General features: G+C 25.7%; 1 protein-coding gene across 3 annotated transcripts in view; it reads right to left on the bottom strand.

Moving 5' to 3' along the window:
• LOC107441436 (transient receptor potential cation channel subfamily A member 1 homolog) overlaps positions 1-26,157 on the bottom strand; it is a 59,272-nt gene that overhangs the window by 5,915 nt on the left and 27,200 nt on the right. For 2 of the 3 annotated variants that reach the window (XM_071180211.1, XM_043049015.2), the window contains exons 9-22: positions 23,821-24,004; positions 22,918-23,025; positions 20,459-20,547; positions 20,147-20,293; positions 18,749-18,860; positions 17,534-17,670; positions 11,882-12,003; positions 10,713-10,901; positions 10,524-10,624; positions 8,072-8,274; positions 6,191-6,314; positions 4,089-4,220; positions 2,803-3,003; positions 1,016-1,261 (exon numbers count right to left, since the gene is read on the bottom strand). In XM_071180211.1, coding sequence (XP_071036312.1) covers positions 1,016-1,261; positions 2,803-3,003; positions 4,089-4,220; positions 6,191-6,314; positions 8,072-8,274; positions 10,524-10,624; positions 10,713-10,901; positions 11,882-12,003; positions 17,534-17,670; positions 18,749-18,860; positions 20,147-20,293; positions 20,459-20,547; positions 22,918-23,025; positions 23,821-24,004 — 2,095 coding nt within the window. Of the gene's footprint in view, positions 1-1,015; positions 1,262-2,802; positions 3,004-4,088; positions 4,221-6,190; positions 6,315-8,071; positions 8,275-10,523; positions 10,625-10,712; positions 10,902-11,881; positions 12,004-16,467; positions 16,590-17,533; positions 17,671-18,748; positions 18,861-20,146; positions 20,294-20,458; positions 20,548-22,917; positions 23,026-23,820; positions 24,005-26,157 lie in introns of all 3 variants that reach the window. The other variant, XM_043049018.2, reaches the window with a different exon arrangement.

Raw genomic sequence — 26,157 nt, 5'->3', positions numbered from 1 at the left:
GAATAGTTAATGTAATTATAACATTGGTTTTAGTTTAAATATAGAAAAAAGCACTAAACAAAGAGCATTTTTGTGCTCCTGAGATTTTAGACAATTTAAATCAAATTTAGGATGAATTAAAAATTTTCAGTAATTATTATCACCAGTGCAATTATAAAGCCTTTCAAATAACTGTAACTGAGTTAACCCTAAAGTCAAAGTTCTAAGAGGTATTTTCATGTCTGCAAATCACAAAGAAATCTTAGAAAGATTCAATTTGATAAAAATCATTTTAATTTTTAGATAATTGACTACTCATTTACTCGAGCTTTTGGCTTTTTAAAACAGAGATAGATCAAAAAAGTTCTATACTTATTAAAAAATGGATTTACAATAAAAATTTAAAATATTTCATCTCTAAATGTTCCAGAGATTAGAAAGGTTCATATTCTTATAATTTTTCATATTTTGAATCTACACATGATTATTCTTATTTAGTAATATTATTTGGAAACATTGCAGCTTTTATTTTTAGTTCTAAATATCGGAAATATTGTGGGAACCTACTTTTCGAGGCAACTTCGAATTTAATGCATTCTAATATGTTTAATTTAGTTATCAAATTTTGAGAGTTGGGGCAGCAGATTGTAAAAAGAATCAATCATTCTTAGATTCAAATTGTCTGAGTTTTTCTTTCATATTTAAGCTTAAAATAAACCAGAAAATCAAGTGCAATTTAATTCTTGATTGGGAAAGGAAATTATTATGTGAAGTAAGGTTATTATCGTTACTGCTTTTAAACTATATTTTCAGTTTATCTCTTGATTCCACAAATTCTGTAGAATAAGATTCCATAGAGTATCTACATACTTAAGAAATTCACACATTTACAGAATCAATTACAATGACAGAATTTTCTTATAAGTTTTCAAGCTAGCATTTCAGATCTTTAATGATTAACTTATACTTCGCAGATATAAACATACATTATAGCTACAAATAAATAGTACTGATGGATTAAATTTTTAAAATTTACTTTCATGGCTAATCGTTTAAGTTCAGCCTGTTCTTGAACACCTTTTATATCATCTACGGCCAGACCAACTAGGAGATTCATAATAATTACAGCCATTATGAGCATGAAGGCAACAAATAAAGCATATGTAGGCCCGCTAAAATATAGATTATTTTCAGAATTATTAAAAATGGCATCAAATTCAATTTCACCAATCATCATAACTCCAGTTTTAAGAATAGCTTTTCCTGGATTTTCAAAAGGACTCTGAAATAAATGAATGAATAATTATGAGTAAAGTTTGCAATGTGGGGGTATAAAACATATGATAAGATGGATAATGTTTTCCCCAAATTTTTTAACATAGCGTGATAAGATTTCCACGAAATTTCTGTGTTCGGTAATCATAAGAATTTTTTTCAAAAAATTATCACCAAGTACTGTAATGAATCTAAGTTTAAACAATGTAGAAAATATTTACAATACCTGGCTGAATTAATTCTGATATGCATGAGTATTAAGTTAAAAAATTTGCAGTGATATAATGGCTTTTAGTAATAAAATATTATTTTAGTAACATTCTAGATATTAAAAGTTTCATTTATGCAAAATAAATAAATAAAAAATAAGTTTCCTTTTGTTGTTGTCATTTATAAATTAGCGGTTATCATTTTAAATTAAAAAATGAAAAAAATATTAACTAATATTTTACATTCTTACATAAATGCAAACAATTTAAATTAAGCAAATAAATTCACTATAAACCTAAGTTGTTTAAATAAAACTTTCTGTCATGTCTGATTAAAAATTCTTTTGCAATATTTGGCAAACAAATTATCAAAAATAGCTAAGTCAATTGAAATAGAGAGGAGCTTTCAGAATTATCTTGAAAACTCATAATTTTCAGAATCATCCCGAAAATTATGAAAGTAGTCAATATATTAAATTTAATACAACTTGAGAAAATTGCGATTTATATAAATTAAGTTTGTTTACGTTCAATAAAACTCAAAAAATAAATATAAAATTTTTAATTTAAGTTGTGGATAATAAAATGTAAAAAATACATTATAATGCTTAAAACTTGAGGCTGATGTAAAGGAAGACAAGCATTATGTGAAAGCTTTGTTATATAGATCCTTAAAACTAATTTTGTCCCTGACTCCAAAAATTACATGAGATTCGAAAATTTTTATGTACTTTTAAATACCGTGAGACTTCTATTGAAATATTTTTCACAGCATGTTAAATTTTTTTAAAATCATTTTCAATGCTGTTAAAAATAATTTTTGGAAATCATTTTTGAAAACTAAACTTTAAATAATATAAAACTTTGTAATGGATATGAAGTTTAAAAGATTTTCAAAGTTTATAAATTGTGTGGTTCACATACATTGCAATAATAAAAAAAAGTTTAAAAATAGATTAAAATGAATTTTGAAATAATATAACAGAACATCTAGTATTCAAAAGTAAGCATCAGATTGAATACAAATTACGGAATACATAATCATGTAAATTTTGATGTTTTTTTTAATTACAGAAAATCTTTTGTATTTCAATTAAAAAAAATAAAGTTATTGCTCGAAATGTAAAGTTCTAGTTTCAAGTCTTCAAAATTTATGAGGGATAAAAAATATATTTTAAAACTTACACTACACTGACAGTATAAAAATGAAAAATTTAAATTAATTACATATTGAAATACATATAGTTGATGACGTTTTTTCTGAAAAGTGCAACAAAATATAAGTTAAAAATGCAAACAAAAACTTTAGAAAATATCCTGCAATGAAATATTTGTATACCTGATTTTGAAGAAGGCTATAAAATCCAAGGCCAAATGCAACAACAAAGAGAAAGAAAACAAATGAAAAGTTGACAAAAGTACTTAAGATTTCGAAGAACATTATTACATAAATTCCCAGAAAAGGAAATTTGCTGATAAATATAAGAAAAACCATCCAAGCTGTAAATATTGATATTGCTCCAAGTTCCCATTGCCAGACCTAAAAGTAATATTTTAATATATTAACATGCAGTAAATAAAAGAAAAAAATATAATCAATACAGATAATAGCATACATTAGTAGCAAGTTAAGCCTTATACAATATTATATAAATATTACTAACAAGAGTAGATATATGCTAGGTGATATCCACACCCCAATTTAAAAGAACATTTTTAAAATTGTTCAAGAAATCATTATATTAGAAACTTAGTAGGGTTTACAGCATTTTCTAAAACAAAGTATTAGAAAAACTCAACTAAAAATTGATAAATTTATAACAAAATTATTTTGAAAACATAATTAAAATTATCATAGTAACTTCATCAACACTTATTATTACTAAACTATTCATGTCCAAAAAAAATCAGTTCAATCAATATTTACTCCAACTGGCAAACATAAAATATCGGAAAAAAATCATAAAATTCTTTAATTTTTTATATACACCAGAAAAAATCAATATTTACTATAACTGAAAAAAAGTTATATTTATTTAATTAAAAATTTACATGCATTTAGTATTAAGCCTACGAAAAATAATATTTGTATTTTTTAAAATTGATGAAGAAGATATATGCATGTAAATTTTATTTAAGAAATGCTTTTAAGATGTTTATGATAATCTTTTAAGTAAAATTATTCAAGAAGACTTAGCTTTATATCAAATAACTATGAGTATAGTAGGGCGACACCAGGATTCAACATTTCATTATTCTGCACATTTTTCAATGAGGAGGGGTATAGCATAAATTTGTTGAACAGTAAGAAAAAAAGTAATTTCTTCATTATTACTACAGATATCTGACAAGGTTGTATAAAACAGGGTTTATGTCTACTTAAAAAAAAAATCATTAAATGAACAGCTAAAATATAGCTTTTTTGTAAATTAAACAGTTTTTATTCTTTGAGCAGAAGTCTATTTTATTTTTCTAATGGTCTATCAATTTTATTAACTAAATTGATAAAGAAAAAAAAACATTAAATACTTCGTTCAGTACAATTTTCTGATATAAATGTTATGACACTTGGCAAATTAATATTCTCACAATAACATTCTAAGAAAAACAAATAAAATTTCCTACTTCACGAATGCCACTTTCAACAGAGCACTCAGTGAAATCAGCCACAAATAATAATGCACTTAAGTAACAGGACCATTCCAAACAATTTTCTAAATTCGCATATCTTTTCCCATTTTGATACAGTTGGAAAATCTGAAATAAATAAATGAAAAATAAATAATAACCAGGATATAAAACTTCACTAATTTTTGTTGTTGACTAATATTAGATAAAAAAATATTTGAATTTCGGTATTTATCAACTAATGCTATTTCTTTAAAAATTAAATTTATAAACATATAGAGAAATATAATCAGTAAGATAATTTAAACTTGCAAATTTTAATTAATTTAGCACGAACCGATTTTAAAAATCGTTATGGAGTTTTTTTTTTTTTCTTAAATTATTGTTCAAAATTATAAGACATATGAAAAAAAGTAAAAATTCTTCTGAAATTGGCTGTTTGAATTTAAAAGTATTTAAAATAAATTTTTGTTTATTTATGAAAAAGTTTTGAATCAAAAATATAAAAAGAACTAACACATACGTTGACATATTAAATACTAAAGTTACATGAACTTTCAGTCTAATTATACAGTAACACATTATGAAATATTTTAAATAAAACAAACTTTAAAAGAAGAAAAAAAAATTCTGTTTCACTAAAATTGATGATTTAAACTAAATCAATCAACATAATTAAAATAAGTATACAATAGAGTTACCATTGAAATAAAAAAAATACAACATACTAAGTTCATAATAATATTAATACAGGTAATTTTTATGCTTGATTTAAGTGTTTTAATTACAAAAGAGTAAATGATACATTATAAAGTATCTAAAAGAAATAATTATGATCAATTAGAACAAATGGATAATGAATTTGTGGCAAAGAAAACCAACCTAGAGGATTGACAACTTATATTATTTCTAAATCAATTATAAATAATAAAGATAAAATATATATTATTGTTGAGATATAGCTATTTAAATAAGGTTACCTATTTTCCTAATAAAATGGAAACAGTTTTGAAATTAAGTTTAGATGATAGCCTTTTAAATTCATTTGCAATACTTTATTATGTAAATTTTGAACTTTTTTGGTGTACCTTTCGAATGTAATTGTTGTAATTTTTAGAATTCATTTAATGTAATTTTTAGATTCTTTCCCAGTAATTATGTATTTGTGAATATGCATAGCTGCCAAGATGGATAGGAAAAAAATTTCAGTAGATTTTATGAAATAATATAAGTTTCATGATAATTGTTGCATAATATACTAAATATTTTACATACAGGAAATTGTAGGGATTTTTATAGTCATCAAAATAGAAATACTGCAATATTTTTCAGTTATGATTGACGTTAAACATACTTCAAATGTTGTGTATTATGTTTACTCATAATATTGAATATTACTAATTGATCAAAGATAGTTAAAAGATTTCTTTAAAATTTAATTTAAAAAGAAAGCTCTGAGTAAAAATAAACTGAACATTTCAGAGCAAAAAAAGTTTTGAACTGATTTCTATTAAAGAGGCTCGCTTTATTATGTATTAGTAATACTTATTTATATATTCCAGCAGTAATCTGTACGAAAATTCTATTTCAATAGGGATTCTTTTAGGAAACTTACTCAATTTTAGAATTTCCTAAAATGTACAAAAACCAGTTGAATTTGAATTAAACCAGTAAACCAGGAGAAACTGGCAAAAACAAGTAGTCTACTGGAAAATCCAGAAGAGTTGGCGGCTATGAATATGCATATAAAAACAGTTTGGTTGGCCTTCCAGTCTGAGGTCAGCCCAATGGGGTTGGGGTGCCGACCTACACTACCTACCGTGTCTGTGACCACTGGTTCTTCTGCAGACAAGCCTTATGAATTTGGATTTGACCCTTTCACTTGCTCATGATCAAACAAGACTCGGTGCCTTGTGCCGACCAATCCCCTTTTGATTGCCGCTCTGTCAGGTATTTGTATATTGCCCCTTTGGTAATAAAATTATTTAATTTTCTAATAACTACATTCTAGAATTTATTAAGTTTAAGAAAAACATTAAATTGAATTAAAAATTTGCAATATTTTTTGAATAATAATGAATAAGACAAATCAGACTTACCTCTTTTAATAAATGCAAAACTGCAAGTATATAAATAAAATTTTTACAGAAGTTGGGGAAAGCTTGATTCATGTCTCTATCACATTCTCCAATAAATGGCTGGCAAGTATAATTCTGGTTTGTACTAATATAAAGAATTATAAGAAATACATTTGTAAGAATAAAATATTGTATGCATGAACAAAAAAATTTAAATAAGAAATAGAAAAGTAAAACATAAAAAATAAAAAAGTGAAACATAAATAGAAAAGTAAAACATAAAAAAGTATATTTTCATTTGAAATATAATTTTACAAAATTCACATTTAGTGGCTGTCATTAAAATAAATTTGTATATAATCTTTAATTTTGCTAGAAAAATACTAAAAAAAAAAAAAAAAAAGCAGGAAAGCATTGTACAGAGCTTTAATTTAATGACTAAAAATCAACAAAGAACATCAAATTTAATATCTTTTTTACCAGAAAAATAATAAATACTTTATGAGTTTTGTTATTTATTTATGAATTACTGTATATGTGTAGCATTCTAATAAAAAACACATAAAATAAATTATGATAATTATTTCGTCTAAATAAACGGCCTCTGTTTCTTGCATTTTGTAAAACCGGGAAGTTAACTTTATAGTAAGCAAACACCCTAGAAGATATTGGAAGAAAGAATAAAGAAAAAAATGATTTTACAAACTCATAACACAGCAGAAAAAATGTGCAGTGTGCAAAAATAAATAAAACACCCTGAGTAACTTTTGATCTAATTTACTAAGACACAATCTTAATGGTTTAAGGGGGGTGACCTCAAATATGTCAATTAATTAGTGCAGACGATATTTTAAGTCATGAAATAAGCAGAGGTCAGAAACAAAAACGTTCATTCTTTGATGGACTATGATTCCTGACCCCTATAATGCAGAACAATCTTGGCACGATCTTAGAAATATGGTTCATTATGGAAATATGGTGGCAACAATTTGGTCAGGAAAGTGGTTGAAAGTCTTTAAGAATATGTGAATTTTTTTGTGTGCATATTTTGCAGAATTTCGAGAACTTTTTAAGCAAACTAAAAAATTTGTTAACAATTATAAAATTGCGTTTATCCAAAGGTCCATCAAAATTTATCCATCCAAAAAATAAAAATATTAACTATATATAATTTTTAATGATGGTCTAAAAATTTTTTAATTGACTATTTCAGAAAATGAAAAATCTGATTATTCAGGAACTACTTGACTAATTTCATTCAAATTTTCATTTTGCCATAAAAATGCATTATTTATTTGAAATGAAAAACTTTATAAACCATACAATTCAAAATGTCTTTGACTGTTATTAAATAAAATAATGACAATTAATAAATAATTGATAAAAAATTATTTTTTGCATGGAATTATATTTGAATAAACGCATTTTATAATTGTGTGCAATGATTGTATGTAAAAAGTAAAATTAGTACTATTAAAGAGTCCAAATTTTCAACCATTTTCCAGACTATACTATTGGAACCATAATTCCCAGATCGTGGCTCCCCCTATACTTTGGTATCAAGAAAGAAAAAAAAGAAACGTTTATTTAGAGAAAGTATGTTTTTGTATCTGAATTTGTAACTTAAAATATCAACTGCACACTTTAATTAGCACAATTGATGTCATTCTCTTGAACCATGATTTTAATGCTAATACTTGATAGCCTATCATTAAATCAAAAGTTATTCAGGGTGTTTCACTTATTTTTTGCGCACTGTACACTAATAAAACAGCATGAAGCATCGATTTCAATAATATATTTAATTTTTGTCAAGGAGAAAAATTATAAATTTTATTTATAATTTTTTCAGCATAGAATAACAGCACGATCTTTAATGGTCTCAAATAAGTTAATACATACCAACATTTAGAATCAAATTCCTCATCATCAGAGATAGAACATGGTGGAACAGAGGTCAATACATAGGTTGTCAAAATCATTAAAAATAGTATAAAAACAAACAAATTACTGTAGTAGACATATCGACCATAGTATTTCCATTTGCGCCTAAGTAAACTAGCACATAATGGATGTTTCAACAATTCTTCTCTCCCATAAGATACCTGCATTAAAATGGCAAAATTTCAGTCAAATCAGCAGAAAATATGTAAATGAATTTAATATCTTAATTTATATTCTTTCAAATTACAGTAAAAGAAGAATATGTTCACTTTTTATAAGCATATTTAAGGTTATACACTTGTAATCATTTTAACTATTCTGTTAGTATTTAGTTTATCAGTGTTGTTCATTTGAAAAAGATGAATGACTCAAAAATTTGTGAATAAACAGATTTAACATCATGCTTACTTTTTATCAGCATATTTAAATTAAAACAAAGGTAGTAATTAATTACTTGAACTAAACTAAACTCAGTGGCGCAACAGCCCATAGAGGGCCAACTGTGCCCATCTCAGTTTTCTTGACCTTGGCCTCTGGGGTGCAGGAGCAGATGTTCCGGTCAGGTGGTCAGTCGAACGCGGAACCCCCAGTGCTTAGTTCCCAAGCATGTTTGGTACTCATTTATCGACCCACTGAAGGGATGACAGGCACGACAGGCGCGAAGCGCTACCGCTCAGCCACCGGGCGTCAATTAATTACTTGGTTAAGATTTAATTGAGTAATGTTCATTTAAAAAAAGCAATATGGTACAAATTTGTAGAGATGCAGTAATAATAAATTAAACTAAGAGCAGACTATATATTTTTTTCACAGCTTATTATAAAGATTGTGGAATATAACATTTAAAGTGCATTTCGAAAAAGAGGTGGTTCTAGTTTATTGTATGACCAACAAATTTTATTATTTATTTTATATTTTGGTATTTGAAGTAGAACAGGCTGTTATTATTACGTTTTAAAGATCTTTATTGATAAAGTTTAAGGATATACAGTTAAACATTGCTATAAAAAACTCAGGATATACTAAAAACTCAATTGTAGTGAACTACTCTCGTGATTCATCCGAAGTGCTGATGATTAATACGTTTATAATGAACAGCTGTTCAGCTATTGAGGAATAAAATTTCTATTTAGCAATTATTTAAATAAATGCTCATAAATTTTTAGTGAGAAGCACGGAAAGATATAAATATACCTTTCAATTAAAAATGAAGTAATACATATTAAAGGAATGTTTAAAATGAGACGTATCTATTATACAGAATTCTAGTTTTATTTACTTTCTCTGGAGATAATAATGCAAGTGATTCCAGAAACAAGCAAGAGTAAAAGCGAATTGGTTGCTAAAACATTTCAATATTCAATAACAACTGTTTTAAAAAATGACAAAAATCAAAAACAAGAACGACAGAAAAATTTATTTATAGGAAAACAAACAACAAACACTTTGTTAGGTGGAATATATTTAAAATGTCACTTAACGTTTCAATTGAAAGTTTTGTCATAGGGGTATTTTGTTGTAGGGAAATTTCGTTATATAGGGACTACTTATTGAGTTAGTTTATACTTATGCAAATTAGATACTATCACAAAAATTACAACTTCTAACAATACTTCAACAATATGTTAAAATATATTATTTCAAAGAATTTGGATACAGTAAACCATCATTTATAGAGGACATATTTATGGGTGACGGTTTATTACAGTGGGTTCTAACTGTATTTGATCTTTGCTAACAAACAATACTTTTTGTTAGATGATATTCTTATATGCTCTCATTCCTATAAGCAGATAATATTGTTTTAAGAAATATGGTTAGCACGTAATAAGTCATTTTAAACTTTTTATGATCTTTCATTCCATTTTTTCTTTTTTATTTCGTATATAAATAACTAAATAAAAATAAGTTTCACACATATTGTGTCTAGCCAATTTAATCATTACTGGTAGTTTTTTTATATTCCTGATACATAAAAAGTTAATGTTGTTGCATATTACCGTTGTTTAGCAACGCCAAATCAGCTCTATGAAATCTGAAACTCTAAGAAATGGAGAAAAGGGAGCAGCTTCTGTTGTAAAAAAGAAATGACTAGAGCACAAAAGAAGTAGAAGTCTGACTTGGCTCGATCGCCTCAGACATTAGCTGAGCAAAAAGGAGCGGCTTTCAAACTTAGGGTTAAAAAGCTAATGAATATATAAAATGAACTTTTTGTGCTTACTAGTTATGAGGAAAAAATACACAAACATAACAAAACAATAGGTCAAGTATTTTTTTCTCAAGAACTTCAAAATCCACTGTATAGTAATAAGCATATAATCAATATTAACCGACTTTTTAAAGTCAGGTTTGGGCTTGATAATGTTTAAAAATATTTTGAAAAACATTTCACTGTTAATTCTAAACAAACCATTAGCATTAAAGGGTGATTGTACTTCAAAACTTCTTTATCAAATGTGTATGGAATGACATTCTTTTTTACTGTTCCATCATCGTCATAGATATTTGAACCTAAAATGATAAATAAAAAAATACGTTATTGTATTATAAAAAAATATATAATACAACGAACTGTAATTGAAAGTATTTATTGCTTTACCAGTCAGAATACTAGTTCCTGATTGAGAAGACTTGTCATCATTTCGATCCATACCATCATATAAATATGGTCTATAACAGGCAAACATATCATCAAGAAACTCATAATTGTAAATTTTCTCCATATCAGGATCATCTTCAGCAAGCTCATTTGTGGATATGCATCGGCTTAGTGCATAAGAAGCAACATCTGAAATTTACATAGATAGAAATATTTAAAATCTGAAAAAGGAGCAGCAAGTTTTTCATAAGAAAATAATTTCTTGCATACAAAAACAAAATAGAGATAATGTTTACACACGAAATAAATATAAAACTAAGTATCATTAAAGAATTAAATATTGCCTTATTTATTTAAGTCATATTATTCAAATAAATTATTTTAAAAATAATTAATTATAGCATACGTTTCACTGTAAAATAGGTGCACATAACTTGTAGCTCTTTAATGTGCAGTTCCTTGTTTTCATAACTAGATGAGGAAGTTTTAATTTACTCTTTTAAATTACTTTTAACTGACTTTGAAACAAAAAAATAATTTAAAATTCCAAAATGGTTATATACATACATGTTTTAAAAGAATATTTTGCTTCGAACATGTTTTAGTTTAAAATAATTTCCTACTTTAAGAATTTAAAAATTAATTTATTTATAGTATAAAAATACTATAAAACAGTTTTTTACAGAGAAAGTTTAAAATCTACTTTTATTTAAATTTCATTAAAGAAGCTAAATCTCACAAAACTTCAATTGAAAATTTGATATTCTTTTAATATAAATACACATTTTTTTTTGCATTTTGTTTTTTAGTTTTTATGATAAACTAAAATTGATTTTGGCATTAAACAAAAAAGAAGAAAATTATTATCAATTGATATAAAAGCTATTTAAAAGCCAAAATGTTTTCTAGCAATATTCTTCTAAAAAAAAAATCCGTATCTGTACTATAAAATATCATGAGTAAAGTAGCCATATGAACCTCAAGAACTCCTAAAGCATCTTTGATACAAACAATATACCATAAAATAGTTTTCTAGTATAATAGTATTATAATCTATAAAATACTATGTCTACAAAAAATTGCATAAGCTGCTGCTTGTAAATAAAAAAGCTATAAAGTGTTAAAAGACTAAAAATGTTAAATTATTATTTTAAAAATGAAATACTTACCAGGCATGTAACGAATTAGTCTACGCAATGGAGTTTGATGCATAGAAAATTTGTTAACATCTGATTCGTTACGAAGTACCGTTTCCCAATTCGGATCTGAGAGGATTTCTAAAGCAACATCACTTAAAAATAAAATCAAAACTTTTTATGAGTTTAAAATGTTATGAAAGAAAAATTAACAAGATGGAAATTTTAATATACATTTTTTGAAGTAAACATAAAAAAAAGTTATTTCTCATTTATTTTCAACACACCAAACAAAGATTTATGAAAGTAGAATGATATATCAGCATAGAATAATACATATATCTGTCATATAATAAAAATAATAGGGAAACATTCATGTTGGGTGTTTATGCTAATCTACAGTCTTTGGCACAAAAGTCAGAAATAGCTATATTGCACTATGAAGTTGGCTTAAATAACAGCTCAAATGTTTAATTTTAGATACTAAATTGAGGTATAAAAACAAATAATCTTGAGATGCAAAAAAAGATTACACTTAGGTTTATTGCCCATAAGAAGTTACAAAGTAATAACATAAGTCAAAATAGTGTTGTTAATTGTTAAAGGCCTATTGCAGCTAGTGCAATTTGGAGTGTGTCTACCCAGATGCTTATGTATTATATGAGTGTGACAATGAGCAATTAAATTAGATTAACTTACTGTTTTTTCACGCAGTCTATTGAACAGTTAAGGTACTTTTTACAAGCTCATTTCAAATACTAGAAATTGAAAAATCTTTAATAATAAAACAACCAGAATTTTATTCACCAATTATAAGTCAAAATTTCGGTTTGCTTTCAAAGATACATGAACAGACTTTTCTCTGCTTATGTCTGGTCAATAAAAGATAGTTTGAAGGAACAGGTCTGTTCCATGATTCAGAGCTTATGGAGGCAGCTCCTAATTTCAGTTCTTAAGAAGTTTATCACTTAATGGTTGTTAATTGTTTAATGGATGATTAACGGATGATTGGGGGGNGGGGGGGGGGGTGAATTCCATACAAGTTTGCTGAAATGTGTAATATTCAATGGGTTAATATAAATTTTTTTTTTCTCCCGATAACTCATTTTTAATTCATTTCGATGAAATTATTTCCTAATTAAAAAGACTGAAACAGGAAAAAAATTAAGACACAATTCAATTAAACTCATTTAAAATTTTACTTAATTCCTTAAAAAAATTACTTTTAAAATAAAAATAAAACTGTAAAATGTCACAATCTTGATTACAAATTAATGACAACTATTTTAATTAAAATAACTTAATTCAATACAAATCATTAAACTATTTGAAATGGAAGATATAAAGAGCATTTTTGTACAGTTTTCTCTCTTTAAAATACAATATTATAGCCATTATTGTTTTCCAAACATTGAAAAGACACAGACAGATTATATTGCTTTTAAATGATTAGAAATTTAAAATTTTTGAAATAACATTATATTAAAAACAATATTACAGTTAAACCTTCTTTAACCTAAGTGATTAACAGTCTTACTTTTTTTTTTGGCTTAAGTCTTAGATCAGTTGACAAATCATTCACATCATTAAATATTATTTAATAAACTATTTAAGTTTTAAAAATAAAGTTTCATATAGAAACAGGCTAAAAACTATATAACATATTTTTGTTAAAAATTATGTGCAAATTAAAAATAGTAGATAAATTGCAGTTTGTAACAGAAAATTTGATAAACAAGAGAATAAATTTAAGAAAATAAAAATTATTAATAGTTTCTTTAGTAAAGTAATATGTTTAATGTCAAATTAATGCTACATTTTTAAAAAAAAAAACAGTTTCCAATTCGCATAATATAAGTCCAAATTGTTTAACAGCATCCTTTACATGATATAACTATTAAAATACTTAGCATGTTCTTAAACAAGTGTAAATTTAATATCTCATATATCTGACAAAGAATTTATAAAAATATGTTTGTAAAAAAAAAAAAAAAAAACTAAAGAAAGCAGTTTGGAGTTGAGAACAATTTTTCCTGCATTATTTAATAGACATCAGTTTCATAACTTTAATTTAAAATAAGTAGTGAAATATGCTATTAAATCCTCAGAAAATAAGTTTGATTTTAGTGGTTGACAAATGACATTATATGGTTAGGTTATAAAGAAGTACCTTTGAATACCCAAATTTTTAATTACCCTTTTTTATCCAAATTTTTAACTATCTCAATTAATTTGGATAAACAAGGTTCTACTAAATTTAAAAATTGGTCTTTTTTTTTTAAGAAAAAAATATTTCCCTTGTTTGTAAATAAGTGAGATATCCCTCTAATAAATTATAAGTTTTATTATTGTAATATTTAAGGGACTAAGATTTCACTTTTTAAGGTTATCTCTCATTGAAGTATTAACAGTCTTGTTTTATATAGCATGTGAAATAATGTAAAAAGCACACATAAATGAGAACAGATGTTTGTATGCTGTAAACAATTACCTTTATCAATGTTGTTAGGCTTTTTTCACAACTATTTTCTCTTCATTCAATTTTAGCGATGATGATATTTGTCTATAGAAACCAAAACAGATGCCTATATTTTAACTCTTAAATCTATGTTTTTACATTATATTAAAATCAAAAAATCACTTTTGTGGGATCTTGTTTTATGGCAAAATATTGTTATTTTAATATAAATAATATTTATATATTTGTTTGTTTCTTAAAGTGCACACCTCATCTCTGGTAAAGTTAAATGGGATACTTACTTTAATCCAAAAGGAATAATATCAATAAAAGATAATCCTTCACAACCACTTAGAGATGCAAAAGAAGCTGAAAATGTCTCAAACAAAATTGGTTCTCAATTTGTGAAAAAGGAGCTAGATATAGAAGGCTGGATCTCATGGCGAGTAAGTTTGATCAGACAGTTTTTTATTTTTTAACTTATTATATTTTGTATCTGTTGTTGAACAGCCGACCAAATTTTGAGTTTATGACTACCAATGTTCAACTCTGTTGCCTTGTAATTTTGAACCCAACCAAGAAGACAAGAAAACTTCTGAATCAAGTATTAGAAGAAATTTACCTTTGTGGAGGACTTTCTGATAACACTAACCATCATTTGCGTTGCATGGAGAGAAAAACCACAGAATCCTCGCCCGGTTAACTAGCAAAGGGACTCTAAGCCATATCCGTCTACCGTTGAGGATATTTTAAGTTAGTACTGTGGTCAGGGCAAGCAGCATGCGAAATTCATATCAATCAGCCATCGCTAGAATTAGAACTTGGATCATCTTATTGGGAGGCAAGCACTCTATCCTCTGAGCCACCATTGTTCTTCTTAACTTATTATAATTATTTGCTACTGAAATTTAAATGCAATATCTCTTATTTTTATTGGCACTGGCTTACATTAAACAGTAATTATTNATAATACAATGAACTGTAATTGAAAGTATTTATTGCTTTACCAGTCAGAATACTAGTTCCTGATTGAGAAGACTTGTCATCATTTCGATCCATACCATCATATAAATAGGGTCTGTAACAAGCAAACATATCATCAAGAAACTCATAATTGTAAATTTTCTCCATATCAGGATCATCTTCAGCAAGCTCATTTGCGGATATGCATCGGCTTAGTGCATAAGAAGCAACATCTGAAAGTTACATAGATAGAAATATTTAAAATCTGAAAAAAGAGCAGCAAGCTTTTCGTATGAAAATAATTTCTTGTATATAAAAAGAAAATAGAGATAATGTTTACGCACGAAATAAATATAAAACTGAGTATCATTAAAGCAATAAATATTGCCTTATTTATTTAAGTCATATTATTCAAATAAATTATTTTAAAAATAATTAATTATAGCATACATCTCACTGTAAAATAGATGCACATAACTTGTAGCTCTTTAATGTGCAACTCCTTGTCTTCATAACTAGATGAGGAAGTTTTAATTTACTCTTATAAATTAGTTTTAACCGACTTTGAAACAAAAACAAAAAAAAATTTAAAATTCCAAAAGGGTTATATATATACATGTTTTAAAAAAATATTATGCTTTGAACATGTTTTAGTTTAAAATAATTTCCCACTGTAAGAATTTAAAAATTTATTTATTTATAGTATAAAAATTATAAAAACACTTTTTTACAGAGAAAGTTTAAAATCTACTTTTATTTAAATTTCATTAAAGAAGCTGAATCTCACAAAACTTCAATTAAAATTTTGATATTCTTTTAATATAATACACAATTTTTTGCATTTTGCTTTTTAGTTTTTATGATAAACTAAAATTGATTTTTACATTGAACAAAAAAGAGGAAAATTATTATCAATTGATATAAAAGCTATTTAAAAGCCAAATTGTTTTCTAGCAATATTCTTCTAAAAAAAAAAATCTTTTTCTGTACTATAAAATATCATGAGTGTAGTAGCCATATGAACCTCAACAACTCCTAAAGCGCCTTTAATACAAACAATATACCATAAAATAGCTTTATATCTATAAAATACTATGTCTACAAAAAATTGCATAAGCTGCTGTTTGTAAATGAAAAAGCTATCAAGTGCTAAAAGACTGAAAATGTTAAATTATTATTTTAAAAATGAAATACTTACCAGGCATGTAACGAATCAGTCTACGCAATGGAGTTTGATGCATAGAAAATTTGTTAGTATCTGATTCGTTACGAAGTACTGTTTCCCAATTCGGATCTGACAAGATTTCTAAAGCAACATCACTTAAAAATAAAATTAAAACTTGTTACGAGTTTAAAATGTTATAAAAGAAAAATTAACAAGATGAAAATTTTAAAATACTTTTTATAGTAAACATAAGAAAAAATAAGTTATTTCTCATCTATTTTCAACACACCAAGTAAAGATTTATGAATAATGTCATAATCCTGATTACAAATTAATGCTAATTATTTTAATTAAAATAACTTAATTCAATGGAAATCATTAAACTAGTTGAAATGGAAAATATAAGAAACATTTTTGTACAGTTTTCTCTTTTTAAAATACAATATTATAACCATTATTGTTTTCCAAACATTGAAAGGACACTGACAGATTATATTGCTTTTAAATTATTAGAAATTTTTGAAATAAAATTTTATCAAAAACAATATTACAGTTAAATCTTCCTTAACCTAAGTGATTAACAGTCAGACTTTTTTTTTTTTGGCTTAAGTCTTAGATCAGTTGACAAATCACTCAAATCATTAAATATTATTCAATAAACTATTTAAGTTTTAAAAATAAAGTTTCAAATAGAAACAGGCTAAAAACTATATAACATATTCTAGTTAAAAAATTTTGTGCAAACTAAAAATAGTAGATAAATTGCAGCTTGTAATAGAAAATTTGATAAACAAGAGAATAAATGTAAGAAAATAAAAAATATTAATATATAAGTTTCTTTAGTATAGTAATATGTTTAATGTTAAATTTATGCTACATTTTTTTTAAAAACAGTATAATTTATATAATATAAGTACAAATTGTTCAAAAGAATCCTTTACATGCTATACTACTAAAATCCTAAGCATGTTCTTAAACAAGGGTAAATTTAATACCTCATATATCTAATAAATAATTTATAAAAATATGTTTGTAAAAAAAAATCATGAAATTTTTACGAATGAAAATACATATAAAATAATGTACCATTATTACATACTCATGACCTTTATCAATTGCTAAATCCAAGCAATTTTTTCCATTTTTATCACAGTGGGAAATATTAGAATTGAACTTCAATAACAACTTCACAACTCCTTTATGTCCCTCCCGGGCAGCTAAATGTAATGGTGTTGCCTAGATTTGAATTAAAAGAACAAAAATATTGAAAAAGTAGTTTTCAACGATTAATACATAATAATTATTAATTAAAAATAATAATATTAATTCAAAAATAATAATATATACTGTTACCTGCATGCTACTTTAAAGTGTTTATGTTTAAAAATAAATAGTTTAGAATTGAAAGCTTGCGAAAAAAAGCGACTCTAGTCTGTGTTGGTTTCTACCGGTTCTCATAAGATCACTCATACAGATCACTTTATTATTATAAAATTTTTTTTTTTATAATTTATATGAAATACACAAAGAGTTAAAAAATTTCTCATAACTGCTGCTTGTATAACATGCATGTTTATCTAACGCTAATTGCAGCAGCATTAAAATAATGTTTCTCTTAAATATTGTTCATCAATTAGCACAGAGGATTAATTTACACTCGAATCACATAGAAAGAATCAGCACAAAAATAAAAAATGTTGACTATTTTATTTTGAGGATATATTTTTTTAAAAATTTATTTTATGTTTAGTTATTAAGACTTTAATTATAATTTAGTTAAAAATTAAATATAATTAAGAAATAAATGTTTTAACAATTTAACACAACTTTCAATTTAAACACAAAATACATACTATAAGGCTAAAAGCTATTATGTTTAAAACATCAAAATTAAAGGGAAGCTGAAACAAAAATTAATTCATTACTTTACTAACAAATTACTAATTACTATAGTAAAAAATTACTAATTACTATACTAAAATTAAAAAAATTTAAATTTTTTTGCTAGAATTTTTTATTTTTCTCTTTGAATATTAGTATTTTGTATAATACAATATGTTTAGTTATAAATAATATTATTTATTAATTAATACCACTAATGGCAGTATGAAATTAATAGCAAATAATAGCTGCTTGATACTTTACAAAAAATGCATAGTTATTTTTCAGAAAGCTACCTTGACTAAAATTACTTTTAATTAAAAATAAAAAAACTGAGAGCAAAAATAGACAATATAATCTGCTCACCAATAAATGCAACAAAGTTTGTAACTAAAATGAAAGTAAATTTTATTCTAAACAAAAACAAGTTTACTTTTGTTTTATCAAGTGAATCAACAAAAGATCCAGCATTTAAAAGAATTTGGCAACATCTCTTCCATCCCATTGAAGCAGCACAAGCAAGAGGAGTCCACAGGTAGCAGTTGCTAAAATGTATATTAATTTTTTAAACATTCAGTAAAAGAGGTTTTATATAAACCATATGTTTGTATCTATATTTTTTACACAAGTTTTAGATTTTTTATTTATATTTGTAATGAAAAATGATAAGATGAGAGATGGAGTATTAAAATAGTGAACTTGATTATATTAATAGAAATAGTTAAAAACTTGTCCAACATGTGAAGTTGCAAATCAAAAAGGATACCATCTCTTTAGATTGCTGATTTTGGTGAACCATTGATAATTATTTTATGGTAGTAAAATTCGAATTTTAATGGTATGTGACCAAGGGATCACCATAAATTTCAAGTCCTGTTGACATGACCATATAATTAATATGGTCAAGTCAGAGTATCCTAAATGTGTATGTTTACTAAAAGACTGAATAAAACAGGTAAAAATTAGTTGATTGATTAAAACTAGGCATTTGGTAGGGCTTAAAAAGAATGAACAAAATTAGCGGTCCTTAATTAAATGCCAATAAACTTAAGATTTCAAAAAAAAAAAAAAGATGGTTAGATAATGTAGTAAAACTATTATCACAATGTAAATTTTGAACTAGAAATCCGAGGTAAAAAACAGAAAGACTGTATAAATAGTGGACTAAAGACCATAAAATTAGAGAACTTGACAATGGAATTTAACTGAAAACATCATACTATTTCTAGATGCTATTTCTAAAATCTAGATGCCTAAAGTGGCTAAAGAACAATGAATGAAAACAGGGGCTTGAGGAAATTCTTCAACAGAAAATCAATGAATTTAGGAGTCAGATAAGTAGCCAATATGATAGACCAGATGAGTAGATAATAATAATAAAAAATTATAACTGGAAATCCAAAGCTGAGAACACAGAGGTTTGGAATAATATTGTTCTTCAAGTCAAGACACACCAGATATTACTTATCTTATATTTGAGAGACTCAAGGGAAGATTTAAAAAAAAAAAAAAAAAAATGGTTAACTGATGTGACAAAATAATGAAAATTTTCAACTGAAAATTCATGGCTAAGAACAGGAAAGATTGGAATATTGTCTAGCTAGTCAAGGCTCACAATAGGCAGTGGCATCTATTGTGGGAAAAAATAAACAAAGAAAGAAGGAGTAAATAAAGGAATAAAAAAGGAAAAAGTAATAAAAAAAAGGAATAAATAAAGAAGGATAATATATTTTTTTATAACTTTCAAAAGAGTTTTACATTAACTTTTATGAGAATGTTAATGCTTATAGAAATTTTATTCTTAAATATAAAATAGAAGTAAGATAAGCACCTTGCTTCAATATTTGCACCAGCATTCAGTAAAGCATGAGATATTCGATAATGTCCACTCAGTGAAGCTAGATGTAAAGGGGTATTGACATTTTCATCTTCTGTGTTAACAATTGTTTTAGTATGTTTAATCAGTAATTCAACTACACTGAAAATAAATAAAGGAGATAATTTAACATATGCATTATTACAGTGATTTTGAAATAAATATCTTGAAAAAAAATAATACAAGCTTCAAAAAATGATATATAAATAAATATTTTTTCCAAAATTATAGCATATAAAACATGTTTTAATAACAATTTTATCTAACCTCATGTGTCCATTTTTTGCTGCCAAATGTAAAGGAGTTTGTTCATGTTCATTTTTTTTCTCAATCTCAGCACCATTTTCTAAGAGAATCTAAGCATAATCATTCAAATATTAGTCAAACTGATTAAAATAATGTTAGATTAGCAAACTAAAATTTTTTATTGTTTTTAACCATGATAAAAAGTACTGGAAATAAATAAGGTTGGCAAAAGTGGATAAAAAAAGTCACATCTTAATTAATATAAGAAAAATTGAAATAAGGTAAATAATTAATCCCATAAACTTCTCTATAATTAAATAACTTTTGAAAACTTTTACTTGGGTTGATTTGACATTTAATTACCTAATTGCTTTTTAAATATTTAACAACATTTTAAACACAAGTTAACAAATAAGATACAAAAATGGTACACCTTTGCATTTATGTTTAATGTATAGGAATACTTTTTTCTATGTACAGTGCAAGAAAAAAAAAGGATCATCCTGAATAATGTTTGATCTAATGATTGGATCTTCATGCTCTAGGACTCATTCTTAATGGTTTGAGGAGATGACCTCAAATATGCTTAAAAGTAAGTGCAGATGATATTTCAAATTACCAAATCAGACACAAAAACATATTTTCTCTGAATAAACATACCTCCCCCCCCGACGGATTCGGACTTCTGTCCCCCTAAAATATAGTGCGTAGCTCCGATCTGGGAAATAAGGTCTCAATAGTTTGGTCAGAAGAGTGCTCCAAAGTTTGGACCCCTTAATGTTATTTTTGCTTTTTGCGTATTTAATTATATCTCGAGAACTTTTTAAGCGAATTGAATTTTTTTTACACACAATTATAAAATTTGTTTATCCAAAGATAGTTTCCTGCAGAAATTAACAGTACAGCGGGGGCTACTTTGTGCAAATTCGAATTTGGCACTTTTCAAGTGCTGCTATTCAGTATTATGTATTTTTCACGTTAAAAATTTGTGGAATTTGAAGATAGAAGTCTCCTCTACTACTTCAAACATTTTTTCGAGTTTTAAAACAATCTCAGAGTGTGCTTTGCTTATCCAATGTCAACAACTTTCCGAGATCATCGGACGCCGAAAAGTGTGAGTGGAAACTTTAGCTGTGAAATGCAAAGAAATTGATAAAACAATTGTCATAAGTGCAAATTTTTTTATTTATATATTAATAAACAATTACATCATGTTAGCGTTAAAAAAATTTGAAAATTAATAGCAAATAAACGGAAAATGAAAAAAAATGCACAGTGGGGCTACTTTCTGAAAAGTTTCATTAGTTTTTTTTTTTCGACAGAAAAATTGTCAGACGTTATAAAAAAATACCTGGAACGAGAGACTACCGTGATTGCACTTTAGAAAAGCTGCAACAATGTTTGCAAGCAGTTGCTGGTGGTATGTCAAATGCAGAAGCTTCTCGGAAGTACAAAATCCACAGAAATACTACCTCTAATAAAATTCACAAAAAACACGTGAAATGTGCTGGTAAACTATTATTTTTCTTCTACAAAGATTTTTCTAATGAATTAATCAAACGATTTAACACATAAAAATGTATTTTATAGGACATCAGGTGATTTTGATAGAAACTGAAGAGCAAGTTCTGTCATGTTCATTCAAGCATGTTATGTTCAAATTTATCAATATTATAAATGTTAATGAATATGTAATAATTATTATTTTTGAAATTTCACCCATTTCAATGTTCAAAAATGTATATGGTTTCCTTTTGTTTAAACTCAAATGTTTTGAAATAAACATTCTTTTTAAGAAAAAATTCGTTATAAAAAATATTTTTTTAATGCTGAAAATTATTTTCAAACTAATAACTTTACATATCTTGATGTTTTTGATATTAAAAATGTCAACAATTAACTTTTTTAACAATTTTATATCAATATTTTACTAAAAACATGATTATTAAACTGAATTCCTATCGCTGCACAAAGTAGCCCCACTTGGGGGTTACTTTGTGCAAGGTATGTTTTGACTTATTATTTGTAAATATTACATACAAATAATGCCAATATTGATCAAATTCACTCGTCTGAGTCCAGTTAGGAATATAATATCGATTAATTTTACTAAAGTTTGAATTAACATAGTTTTTTTACATGTCAAAGTTCAAAAACTGTGAAATCTTGCACAAAGTAGCCCCACATGACGGTATATATTTATTTAACAAATATTTAATGTTTTTTATTATTTTATTAAAGAATAGTAAAAAAAAATTGAATTGTAAGGTATGCAATTTTTTGCATCATTTTAAAGAATGCAATTCTATATAGCAAAATAAAAAGTTTGGGCAAAATCGGTAGAATAATTCCTGAGAAATTGGGTTTTAAATATCTGAATTTTTTGGATTGTTCATTATAAGCGAGCAATATATATATATATATACACCACACACACTTCTTTTATACTTAAAAACAATACAATTAGAAGCATGTATTACCTGTGTTATAGCAGGAAAACCCTTAAGAGTTGCAATATGGAGTGGGCTGTTGTCATAATGATCACACCGGTCAATAAAACTACTAGCTTTTGGGTCTTTCAAAAGTAACTGAAAAAATTAAAAAATATAAATAAATAAAAAATATAAAAATTAGTAAGTGATAAAAAAACTCCAGAGAAAAGTTACTTTTTCTAAATGTTTCAACTTGAAATTTATATAAAAATAACTGCCAATGATTTTACAAATGTATTTGACACTTTATAATCGAAATTTGTACATCACAAATCAATTTTGACACATTTTTTAAAACTGCAAATCTAAAATAGTTCTGGTGTTTTAATATTTACACAATCTAGTGTCATTACCACATTTCTTATTTTATTTAATTTCAAAAATTTCTTATAACAAAAAAAAAGCAAAGATAAATTTTATTTCATCAGTAAAAAATTAAATAAAAACTGATTTTCTGGTTGTATACATATTATTAATTAAAAATCTGTTGCTGTTTTATAAAAAGATACAAAATATTTAAAATACATAAGTCACATAAATAAAAAAAATACTGCACAATTATTTTGAAAGTTATATGTTTACAGGTGCGTCTTAAATTAAGTTTCAATTTGTTTTTCAGGATTTCTTTAAAAAACAAAATAAACTTAATTACAAAATTCAGCCAGAGCCATTACAAACATAAATTAACTGTAAGTTACAATAAATTATTTTGCTGCACACAATTAACTGATTTAGCTAATAGTAGAAGAAGTAAAAATATTTTTATGTTATTAAAAATTTTTAACAATAAAATTTACATAAAACAATGAAACAAACTGTAATTTTCATCACCATTTTTCAGAACTTAAAAGTACCAATTAAATCAAGAAATATCTTCAAATCAAGAAATACCTTTAATGCTTTTGGGTGATTTTCTTGGGAAGCCCAAAATATCACAGATCTGTCCATATTGTCCACCACATCAACACGAGCATTAGCTTTCAAAAGCATTTTAATTGTTTCTACATGGCCTTCTTCAACAGCACTTAAAAGTGGTGTAAAAAGTGAATTATCTCTTTTTTCAATATCTGCACCACTGTGAGAGAAAGAATAAAAATTAGTATCTTAATGAAAAATAAAGAAAGAAAAGCGGTCACAGTGGGATACCCTCAAGTGATGCAGTGTGGGTTAAGTATCTCAATCTGGTTTTTGAAACGTGGCATTTGTTTACGTTAGCAACTGTTCTTTCCATTCTATTTCAAGTAAGCCAAGCCAGTCAAGTATCAATTATCTGAAGTGCCACATTCTATATTCATTCAAAAAGATTTCAATACTTTCACTATTTCTACTTAACACAAAAACAGGCACGAAGCCATATATATAAAAAAGAGAATGACTGGCTCAAAGTCACACATAAACAAATAATAAATCAAAGTTAAATAAAAGACGTAAATGAGAAAGAATTATATTTCAACAAATTCTATGTACGATACGGAGCTGTATTTAATTAACTTCACGTTAAATAACATTTTAACTTATGTGGAAAAACTTAGCTCAACTTTAACTAGCCATTTAGCCTACAAACTACCAGCTGGCACTGACGCATTATTATTTAAGTGTAGAAGAATTGAAAAGTGATTTGCATAAAAATATCAAATGTTAGCATTGAAATATATTTGAGGGACTTAGAATTTAGATATACAAAGAAAGATAGTATAAGGTTAAACAAGATAAGTCAACAACTAGTTTTATATTTTTGAAAAACTGATCAATTTAAAGAAATAAATGCTGATATATATCAATATATAGCTTAATCAATATAGAGCTTTTAAGCATTAAAAAAATGCAATGATTTTTGGACAAATTTCGTCAAAATTAGGTGGTGATAAAAGGGTAAAAACTAGTTAAAAGAGACAATAAAGTTTTTGCAGAAAGTATTTCTTTAAATTAAGATTGTATGCGTACACAGATTTTCATTTTAACTAAGTCTTCCGTTTACCTACCCTTTTTTAGATCTGCCTACCCCCTATATCTATCACTTGTTAGTATTTTGAAGGGTCTGAATTTTATTTGGATCGGGAAAAAGAATTGTTTTTATTTAATCAGTTTTGAAAGACTAGAGAGGGAGAAAAGCTTTAAAGCATGAACATTTGTAGCAAGGAAGTTGACTTACCTTTTTAAAATGCAAAATAAGTAAATAAATAAATTAAAAATTATTTTTTTTCTTAATTTTGCCCTTTTTCTACATATAATAGCTTTCAGTCCCTTTTCTTTATAATAAAAGCCTTATATATGACTTTATTCTTTATTTAAAAAAAGGACTTCCTTCAAATTTTCAACTCCTCAACAATCATTTTCATTTAAGTTAGCATAGATCCCCTCTTGCTATAAATATTTGCACTTCAAAGATTCATTTGCATTTATAAATATTTGCATTGTAAATATTTTAATCTTATTAACCCATAAGAAGGAGTTTATCAGTAAAATAATATTTTCCTCCCATCCAAATAAAATTTAAGGTTTTAAAATTATCCAAAAGAAATAAACAAAGAAGAAGGGTGTATCCAAAAAATGGAGAAAAATATACAGAATCATGAAGTCAATTTATATTATAGGAATAGTATCAGGGCTTGTATTTTTTAATTTGTCATGGAGTAGTGTAATTTTAATAATTTCTGAAAGTTAAAAATTTGTTTCCGTGAAATCATAGCACTATAATTTCCGGATAAATTTAGACACCTAAATATGCTTTATGAAAATGTATTTTTCTTAAAATGAAAGAAAATAAATTGACTCATTATGTTAAGAAATATAGGAAACTTTAAAAACTTCAAATTGCAGAAAAAAGGTAACTTAAAAAAAAAAAAAAATATTTTTTACATTTCAAACTATTTCTAAAATAACTTTGGTACACCTAAATGACTTGAATAACATTGTTGGCTAATCTCTCATAAAGTAAAGGAATTTTCAAAGGTACAGCTCCAAATTATTTACTTTTTAAAGCATAAATGGCAAATCGTGGCAAACCAAAGAAATGCAAAGACATTATTCATAGAATATTATGAACTCTTTGATATTTTTAACAACCTGTTTAATATTATGAACTGTTTAATATTTTAATACAGTTCTTTCATCAGTATAAGAATTTAATTTTTGAAAATAAATTATGGAATTGAAAATAAAACATATATAAAATTGAAGTTTAGTGATAATGAAAAAAAATTTTTTTTTTAAAACATTAGATAAGTA

The sequence above is a fragment of the Parasteatoda tepidariorum genome, chromosome 4, assembly GCF_043381705.1.
Source record: "Parasteatoda tepidariorum isolate YZ-2023 chromosome 4, CAS_Ptep_4.0, whole genome shotgun sequence".
Classification (NCBI taxonomy): domain Eukaryota; kingdom Metazoa; phylum Arthropoda; class Arachnida; order Araneae; family Theridiidae; genus Parasteatoda; species Parasteatoda tepidariorum.
Note: the sequence above shows the minus strand (reverse complement) of the source record. Positions and strands in the feature narration are given on the sequence as shown.